General features: G+C 34.6%; 1 protein-coding gene across 1 annotated transcript; it reads left to right on the forward strand.

The window, feature by feature from the left end:
- Positions 1-4,158: 4,158 nt before the first annotated feature.
- On the forward strand, positions 4,159-9,851 carry LOC147409906 (eukaryotic translation initiation factor 3 subunit I-like). The gene is made up of 6 exons (XM_086432074.1): positions 4,159-4,323; positions 4,554-4,662; positions 4,703-4,803; positions 5,832-5,918; positions 6,022-6,101; positions 9,547-9,851. Exons 1-6 carry the CDS (start codon positions 4,174-4,176, stop codon positions 9,620-9,622), a joined length of 603 nt encoding a protein of 200 aa, XP_086288200.1. The 5' UTR covers positions 4,159-4,173; the 3' UTR covers positions 9,623-9,851.
- The last annotated feature ends 420 nt before the right edge of the window (positions 9,852-10,271 follow it).

The raw sequence follows: 10,271 nt of genomic DNA on the forward strand, positions 1-10,271 counted from the left end.
ATTACGTACTCAATCCAATCTACCTATTTAATTTTCAAAGAAGACTCCTCTAAATTCCTTAAAAATTTGAGACCAGTGGAACAAAAGACCCAAAATTGTCAAGATAACTTCCTAATAAGGCTTTTCAATCTCTTGGAAGACCTCTTGAATCCTATCTGTCCATATTCCTTAATAAATTGCAAAGGGAGTTAACATCCAAAACCTCGGTTTTGCAGCCAAGAAGGCTTTTCCTAGTAGCCCGTGAACAACAATTGCCCCAATTTAGGCCTCACCCTACAACACCAAATAGGGCAAGACAATGATTCCATATGTCCATTACGCATCTATAATGAATTAGAATATGATCGGTTGATTCCCCATCTTCCTTACATAAGTTACAGAAATTCGGAGCACACAATTCTCTCATAAAGGATTTGGTTCATTGTGAATCTTCTTAGAAGATGCTAACCAAATAAAAAGATCTCAAACGATACTTTTGAAATCCATATGGCCAATGTAGGGAACAAATCATATGGCCCCTAAGAATGCACTCGATTATATAAGAACATACCATTCTTGTTGTTGGTCTGCACGTTACTGTCCTCCTCACTATTGAGGATAGGCAGTGAAGAAATAATGCTAGTCAACAACGCAAGGTGGTCCAATTCCCAATTGTTAAATGCCATGCACATTTATGAACTCCACAACCATACGATGCTTAGGCCACTCTCCTGTTCACATTTCCTTTCTCTAAATTATGCTTTAATCACCTTTTGCCATAAACTATCATGTTTTGAACCGAAGCTCCTTAACCATTTGCCCAAAAGAGCATAGTTCATCTACTTCAGTCTATAGATGCTCAGTTGTCCTTGTTTTTTATCACGACAAATTTCCTTCCATCTAAACAAGGTGAAACTTCTTATTCTTATCCTTGTAATGACATAATGGATTTGGTTTGATACCGTAGTGGATTTGTTTTAGTGTCTCACCTATTTCATCAAGTGTCAGACAGAGTCCTGATGTTAATGATAAATTGATTTTAATTACAAAAACAAAAAGTTCGGGTTTCACGTTTTTTTGTTTTTTGAACTTTTAAGTGATGAGTGTTAAACTCTTTGCATTAGATGCCATGTTCTTTGATTACCCAAGTAGGACCTTCTTGGAATGCAATAATTGTGGCTCTTCTGAACAAAAAATAAAAACAGATGCAGTGTGATAACTGTAGACAAAAATTAACAGTTTTTTTTCAAAAAAGAAGAAAACAATGCAAATATTGTTGTGACAGAAAATTGACACAGGACAATGAGGGGAGATAAGAAAATGGAATTTGGTTTAGGATTGGGTAAACCCAAAAGGTAAAATGAAAACAATGATTGTAAGTATGACCACAATTCCAATGAAAATGGTTAAAGGTTTGTAGGGTAAGGAAAGGATTAAGGGTTGAGGTTTATAGGTTTCAAGAATTAAGAAAAGGGTTTTAATACTCAAGAAAATCAAGAAGGAACAAAAAGAAAATCAAGAAAAGCAAAAGAATAGAAAAGAAAAATAAATATTAGAATAAAATAATATTATATTGGACTAACTCCAAAATGGCCTCAGACACACCCATTATTAGGAAGATCAAGCTCAAGCTTTTCTTTTATTCATCATTCTTTCTTGTTAAAAAAAATCTTAATACAATTTATATAAAGAAAATAAATCTAAGAGTTATAATCAAACTAAAACACCAAACAAATAACCTAATTTTCGCAACTTTATTTCTCCTAAATTTTCAACCCTAATAAACTTAAATAAAAAATAAACTAAAATTATTAAACTGCCCCTAAATACTATACTAAGACTATGGGCCAATAAAACATGAAACTAAGCCTCAAAAAATAAAATTAAGGCCCTAAAACAGAAATTTAAATAAAAACTAAAATCTACTCTTCAAGATTTGATGTCTCCATCAATTCTCCTCGACTGGAAAGATTTTGTCACTGGCAAAATAAAATTGTGGTAATTATCATCATCTATTGCGTTCCGCATTATTTTCCTTTGATTGGAAAAAAATCATCAAGTTTTAAAATGCTTGAAAATGATCATTACACTGTGGCTCATCCCTTTCGTCCTTATGTCTTGATCTTATGCTGAACCAATAACTTCAAATTGTGATCTTTTATCTTTGCAAAATCTTCAATGTACCTATCTAAGATGATTAAGTCGGTTTGAGATAGTGATGGAACAACTGCATCATGAACAAAAACCGTAGATGTTGTCTCCAAAAGATGTTCCTTAGGCTCTTTTGACATATTTTTCACTTCATGATCTTTTTCCTAAATTGATTCTAGAACTGTAGGCACACCATCTTCTGAAGTTGATTTTGTATTTATCTTTTCTTCAATTTGCTCTTGGATTGATAGTACCACATGAGTTGATTTACATGGACATACCTTCAGTGGATATTGTCAGCCTGAAGTAACACGTAAAATATTTCGCTCCGCATCAAATGTAGCTTTTACATGTGAAATCCAACCTTAACTCAACACAATATGACAATCTTTTAGAGGAACCACCTTCTACTCGACCCTATGGATAAAATTTCCTTGACGGAATTGAATGACATAGCCGTAATCACGATGACCATAATAAGTTTTATTTTCAACATTCTGCAAAATCTTTTCAGAAAAACTTGTGGAAATCAAGTTTTCCTCATATTCATCACTACACAATACCCTGAATGACTGTCCGGAAGGTAAAACAAATCTGGTTTTAATTTCCAATACCATCTCTATCTATTCCAGGTTTAGCTCTGATACCAAATTCGATGCAGGGCAATGAAGGGAGATAAGAAAATGATGGGGGTTTTAGGGAATTTGGTTTTGGATTGGGTAAACTCAAAAGGTAAAATGAAAACAATGATTGTAGATATGACCACAATCCCAATGAAAATGATTAAGGGTTAAAGATTTGGAAAAGAGATGAATGAAATAAGGGTTAAAGAAAATGGGAAAATGATTAAGAGTAGAGGTTTATCGGTTTCAAAAATCAAGAATCAATAATCAAGTAAATAAAAAACAATGAACTAAAAGAAAATTAAGAAAAATAAAAGAATAGAAAAGAAAAATAAAGATTAGAAGAAGAAATAGAAAGGGATAAAAAGATAGAACCTTGGAATCATACTCAGGATTTCTTGGAATCACACCAAGAATGGTGGAGAACTTACTTCACTCCATGAAAAAAACTCATTCTTTATTCATCAAAACCTTCATTCTTCATTAATTAAAAAAAAAAAATCCTAATATAAGCTATATAAAGAAAATAAGTCCTAACAAACTAAAACACCAAACAAATAACCTAATTGTCCGTTGCATTCCACATTAAAAAATTTCAAAACTGTAACCAAGGACCAGTATAATTTTGCTGGTGCTTGCAGTGTAACAAGCAAGGTCTTAGATTCCAAAAAGGTGTCTTCTATATAGTATGATGCTCATAAAGATAAAAAGTAGTGTTAATTAAATCGTGATAATTGTAGTTGGTAGTGAGAATATAAAGAGGTTAAGAAGCAGGTGCAGGAATGAATGATCAAAATTGTGGAGGTGGAAGAGCACCTTGAGTGGAGTATTATTTTAACTTAGGCTGAAACTTCTGTAGTGCAGATTGAGTTGCATCTCAGCTGGTAATTATATTGCAATGTATTCTTTTAATTGAAATATTTCATTTTTCTTGAAGATGCCTTGAGTAGAATATTCTTTTTTCACTTAGGCTGAAACTGCTGTAACCCATATTGAGTTGCATCTCGGCTGGTTTTATATTGCAATAATTTCTTTTAATTCAAATTTGATTTTTCTTGGACTTGAAGATTCCAGCTTACTAAGTTGGCAAGGTTTGTTAGTGTTGATACCACAACTTGGGTTTGAAACCCGCCTTATTAATTACATACCACCAACCTTCTTCTGCTTGACTATTTAAGAAAAAAACACTACTCTTTAATACTCAGCTTATTTGTTGGTGCTAAAAATGTCACTTTTTCTTTCTTATATTGCTTTTGTTTTGGTGTGCTGTTTGAATGCATAGGATATTCCTCTGTAAAAATTCATTTCTAATGGGTTGGTGTTTGTGGCTGATTGATGGAATTAATGGATGATTGGGTGGCTATGTTCTGCCTATAGTGCCTTCTTATTTATAAAATGGAAATTGAGGCCAGTTGTTAATATGTTTAACAATTATTTTGCAGAGACCGGTGAGTCCGTGCTTACAATCAAGGGACCTCAAGGGAGAATAAATAGAGCTGTATGGGGACCCTTGAACACGACAATAATAAGTGCTGGTGAAGATGCAGTAGTTCGTATATGGGATTCTGAAGTAAGTAGCTGCATGGAACACTTGCAATAATCAATTTTTCCATTTATAGTATATAAAGGAATCGTAAATCGAGCACTAATAGAAGTTGTTATTGTGGTTATTTATGAATCTTGTCCAGGTACTTTTAAGAGGCAGTTTTAGTTCCTACACTTTATTCCCTTTCATTTTTGCATACATGGACGTATAATATTTGACATGAAACTTAAGTTTTATGCTAATTGGACTTGCAGACAGGGAAGTTGCTCAAAGAATCAGACAAACAAACGGGTCATCAGAAGACAATTACATCACTAGCAAAATCTGCAGACGGGTCACATTTCATGACTGGCTCCCTGGATAATATTTGCTTTATTATGTTGTTCTTATGAGTTCTTTTCACAATTGTGTCAGCTTTGGGACATCAGAACATTGACAATTATCAAGACATATGTGACTGAGCGGCCAGTCAATGCTGTTGCAATGTCTCCACTTCTTGATCATGTTCGTATTTATGGAACTTAAACTATGAACACGTAAAAATTTTCGTGTGCATTCATGTATCTTGCACCATACAAACTTCCTTTCTAAGGATATAAAGCCAATCAGTTGACTTCATGAGAACCATATATTTTTATTGCCGAAAACAATTGTGGCATGTGGCTTTAAAGAACCAATTGGAGACTTGGTTTGGTATATTAGAAAAGGAAGAGACGTGAAATCAGTGTGGCACTCATCATTAATCAGACTTACTATGTAGATAAGTTTAATTTTTTCTGGTTCAACACACCATAAAACCTCATAAGCCCGTCACAACCTTTGATCTTTTGGTATCTAGTAAAGTTTTGATGGGAGTGAGCAAATTCTAATAGGCTTATAGATGACATCTTTGAAGAGCTCCACTTGCAACAAGTTGTAAAGTTTGGATGCATAAAAATGATACAATGATGATAGAAAGAGTTAGAAGACCAGGTGAATTAAAATTGAGAGAGCGAGAGAGAGTAAGAGGATATGTAGAAACTAGAAAGAATCAATTCACATTACACAAAACTATATACTAGTGGAAATATATTTAAAACAAATAGTTTATACAATGTTCTTGGTACCCTTTAGAATTAAATTTTGGATCAATTACAGAATACATAACAATATTCCAATGGAGACAATATTGGTTACAAATCTAATAAAAGATTAGTCCTCTCTTTTCTCATTTGCAGTTGTGTCGTTGGCACGTTCTTAGCTACCAAGGGTATCACAAACTCAATTGAGGTGTTTTAGATGTATGTCAGATGCTTTAAAGTTGTCTTAGTATTGTATGTCAATCTTGCAAAGAACGAAGTGGCTGGAATGGGGTGGGTAGGGTGATAATTCAAAGCATTATAGCTTCAATATTGGGATTTCTATATAAATGGTACTAAACCTAAGATTTGTATGGTCAAAAGCATAAATCACAAGTTTTTAACATTGAAGCATGAATTATGCATGCTCTCAATAACCTCTTGAAGGGCTAATGCTCTTTGTGCTGATGACAGGTTGTGCTTGGAGGTGGGCAGGATGCATCACATGTCACAACAACTGATAGGCGTGCTGGAAAGTTTGAAGCAAAATTCTTCCACAAGGTGAGAACTCGTTTATCATTTTTTCGATATGCACACAAAGTGCTTCATCTGTGGCAATTCTTCTATGATTGACAGCTCTGTTCTTTCTCTTATCTCGAAATAGATTCTTCAAGAAGAAATTGGAGGTGTAAAAGGGCACTTTGGACCTATAAATGCATTGGCGTTCAACCCTGATGGGAGAAGGTCTAGTCTCTTCTTTTATTTTTTGCATCTTATTGCAGATTAGTCTTGCTAAACTACTATGATCAAATCTTCCTTTAATTTCAAAATTTGATGGAAATAGTTTGAAGATGACTAAACTTACCATTATCTGTCTTTTAAAGTTTAAACTAAAATCAGTATTATCCTTCAAAGGGGTGTTTGTATCTAATTTGAAAATTTTGAGCTTTCCCACTGCCTTTTTTTATCCCAAAATAGTGAGATATTATGGTTTGCAGTTCTCTGAGATCATGTTCACTTGTACTCAGTTTAGATATTACTTTTCTGCATAAGTAATTTAGACATTTTTCATGCAAGAGAAATGAGGATAGACTTAGGGGTGGAAATCTTAATATGACTCGCGAACCCGAGTCGAAAACGACACGGAATTAGTGGGTTTGGGTCAAACCTAATTGGGTCTGGGTCATAATAGTATTGACCTGTTTAACCCGATTATTAAATGGGTTGGGTCTGTGGTAGGGACGTCAACCCGCTTAACCTGTTTTGTCACATTTAATTATTTAAAGTATCCATTTTTTTGGATAAAAGTTTGTAATATATTTTTTTAAAATATAGAGGGTGATGCATGATACATTTGTTGTAAATTATGTCTTGATGCATAATACCTTATGAGAGGTATTGAGATTCACAAAAAAATGATATTATTTTTATGTCTATTTTTTTTTCAGTAATTTTTTTATTGATTATTTCCATTTTATAGGCATAGTTTAGAGGAGTGATGGTGAAAAGGATGGATATAGATTATACAAGGATACTTATTATTATTATTATTATAGGTAGAGATATGTAGTTTTTGTGCTAGGCTATGGACACATTTTTTTATCTTTTTCTTTTCTTGTCCCTTTAATTGGTTGTGATACATTTTTGGTGATGAAACATAGTTTATGTTGTAGACATTGGTTTATGGTTGTGTGACAATTTTTAGGAATGGTATTTTATTTTTGGTGGTGGAGTGGAACTTCTTTTTCCATTTAAGATTGAGAATTTATTAAACAGGTTACATGGGTCGGGTCAGGTTACCTATTTAATAAGTGGGTTGGGTTGTGTTTGGGTTTAAGTTTTTGACACGATTACTAAATGGATTGGGTTTGCTAAACTTTCATAATACTCTTACCTCAACACGACACGACTCAACCCATTGCCACCCCTAGATAGACTAAATTTTCATAATACCCTAATCTCAACACGACACGACTCGACCCATTGCCACCCCTAGATAGACTATTGTATTGGTAATGAGAACGATAGTTTGTGGAGGAGGGTGATAAAGGACAAGTTCAGGGCTTCTAACAATGGTTGGGAAAGTGGCACCCTTAAAGAAGCTTACAGGTGTGGAGTGTGGAAAGGCATAGTGAGAAGACTTCCATTGTTTATAATAAGGTGAAATTTAAAGTGGGGAAAGACGAAAGGGTGCGATTTTGGGAGGATTGGTGGGTTGGAGATCGGCCTTTGAGCCTTTTATTCTCGAATCTTTACGAACTATCCTTGAAAAAAGGTAATTTGATCTCTTCTTTTATTCATAGAGAGATGGATAGGGTTAGTTGGGACTACGGGGTCAGATGCTCTTTCAATGATTGGGAGTAAGAAAGTTTAGGGAGGCTTACAGAATGTGTTGAGTCAGTGCAGATAGACTTAAATATGGAGGACAGATGGTTGTAGGATAGTACTTTTACAGTGCGGTCTTTTTATTCATCGGTTGCCCATGTTGGTGGTTTTGTTTTTCCAAGTCCGACAGTTTGGATAACAAATATCCCATCTAAGGTTTCGGTATTTATGTGGCTCGTGATGCTTGAAAGATTGCTGATCATAGATTTGTTGAGAAAAAAAGTTTTTTACTTAACAAGCTTTTGTAGCCTATGTCAATCAGACGGGGAATCAGCAAACCATTTATTTTTGCATTGCTATCATGCCTTTAAAATATGGAGCCATTATCTCAAATTGTTCGGGGTGGTGGCCTACTTGCCTAATTTGGTGAAAGTGTTGATGGAAAAGTTGGATTGAGTGGGGCAAATACTTTACCAAGGCAAAACAGGTGCTGTGGGATTTTGTTCTGTTTGCTATGTGCTGGCTAATTTGGAAGGAAAGGAACAATCGGATGTTTGAAAACAAAGCTAGGGATGAGAATGAGCTTGTGTTGTAGGTGTTAGGTTTGTTATTCTTTTGGTGTAATAGGTTTAAGGTTTTTAGGAGCATTTTTTTCGAAGACTTCATTGTTATGTGGGAGAGGGTTTGCAATGTAAGTATGGGGTAACTTTTTCTTGGCTGTTTTACAGCCTTGTGCTTGCTTGTGTCTGTTTTCCGGTTGATCTCCTCAACCAAGGCAAAACAGGTGCTGTGGGATTTTGTTCTGTTTGGAATGTGCTGGCTGATTTGGAAGGAAAGGAACAATCGGATGTTTGAAAACAAAGCTAGGGATGAGAATGAGCTTGTGTTGGAGGTGTTAGGTTTGTTATTCTTTTGGTGTAATAGGTTTAAGGTTTTTAGGAGCATTTTTTTCGAAGACTTCATTGTTAGGTGGGAGAGGGTTTGCAATGTAAGTATGGGGTAACTTTTTCTTGGCCGTTGTACAGCCTTGTGCTTGCTTGTTTCTGTTTTCCGGTTGATCTCCTCAACCTCCGTTTTTTAATTGAAATCATCTGTACTTATCAAAAAAAAGAAAAAGATAGACTGTTGTATTATCAGGGGTAGTCTCTTGTGTTTTGGTTATTTTGTAATGAAGTTCTGACAGAGCTAGTAGCTGGTGTTGTCCTCATATTGTTTTTTTCTCTGGATGCTTGCATGCACCATAAAAGTCATTTCATACATATATAAAGCTCTTGTCATGAACCGAATTGACATATGAATTATGGTAGATATTTGCCTCAATCTGTCTTCCAGTATAGCTGTAATTCCCAACCTATTTGTAGTCGTTGCGTACATGAAGGCTACTAATTGTTCATCTCTGTCCCCATTAGAGTTATCAATTTTTATAAGCAAATATCTATCCACATGGAAACTTTAGAAAATAGTATTCTAGTATAGAAACTAAAACATTATGGGACAAGTGAAGCATAGAAGGCAGCCTCTGTTGTGCATCAGCTACTTGTCAGCTATTACAGCATGTTTGTAGTTGAGCTGTCTGTGATCGCCTACACCTTCAATCGCCAAAGTTGAATTCTAATTGATGTCTTCTTTATGACTTTATTTATTTAATACTACATTTTCTTTGCTCTATTCTCTTCCTGCATGCCAGTGCTATTTTGGGTGCTTCTTCCGATTATTGGGAGATTAATTGTATATATCAGTCAAAAACTATATTTATATTTATCAAATATTTGTTTTATACAGCAATACATTTTCTTTGTGAAGGTTTTATGCTTGATGTCTATTTCTTAGAATTTGACATTTCTTATTTTGTTTCCTTGTGTAGTTTCTCTAGCGGAGGTGAGGATGGTTACGTCAGGTTACATCACTTCGATCCCGATTATTTCAATATCAAGATGTAGATCCAGACCCTCGTATTGATACTGATAACTGTTTTATTTTTTCATATTTGTTTTATTTTTATTTTTTTTTCTTCTGAAATTTAGTGATGTTACCGAGTTATCAAGCAACAATTTTGTGGTGTTTTGTGACGTTCTGTAGAATCTAGTACTCTTGACTGCAGGATAAGATTTTTAGTTTCTTCTAACTATTGTATGAATTATGATTGATGGAAAATTTTATTTCAAGCCACTTCACTCTGACCAGAACTGGCTGGTAGTAGAACAACTATTTTATTTGCCGCCGCAACCACCCCCCCCCCCCCCCCGTGTCATCGTCACTTAGATTGAGAAATTGTGCTTTTCATTGTAGTGATGTTCCATGGATTCTATTATTCATGGAGTCTTGAAATCTCAGAACATTCATATTTTTTTTACTCATATGGACATGATTCCTACTCTGATTGTAAGGTATGTGGTGTTCAAATATTTGAGACTCGTAGTTTTGTTGTATTTGTTGCTGAATGGCTTAAATTCGATAATAAGGTGAAAAAAAAATGGTGGGCACATTTTCTCACTTTTCCAAATGGATTGGGTTTTCCCAAAATTTGTTATGTTCTTTATTCCTAAGGTGGAGTTACACGTTATTTATTTTTGATCCATCGTTCTATTT

The sequence above is a fragment of the Akebia trifoliata genome, chromosome 2 (genome assembly GCF_017979445.1).
Source record: "Akebia trifoliata isolate Shusen 1 chromosome 2, ASM1797944v1, whole genome shotgun sequence".
NCBI classification, from domain to species: Eukaryota; Viridiplantae; Streptophyta; class Magnoliopsida; order Ranunculales; family Lardizabalaceae; genus Akebia; species Akebia trifoliata.

Bases quoted from the DNA above. Each gene is read 5' to 3' on its own strand.
- LOC147409906 (XM_086432074.1), top strand. From the start codon at position 4,174: ATGTTTAACAATTATTTTGCAGAGACCGGTGAGTCCGTGCTTACAATC. The intron at 4,324-4,553 runs GTAAGTAGCTGC...TTGGACTTGCAG, and splicing joins TTCGTATATGGGATTCTGAA to ACAGGGAAGTTGCTCAAAGA. The intron at 6,102-9,546 runs GTCTAGTCTCTT...TTCCTTGTGTAG, and splicing joins TTCAACCCTGATGGGAGAAG to TTTCTCTAGCGGAGGTGAGG.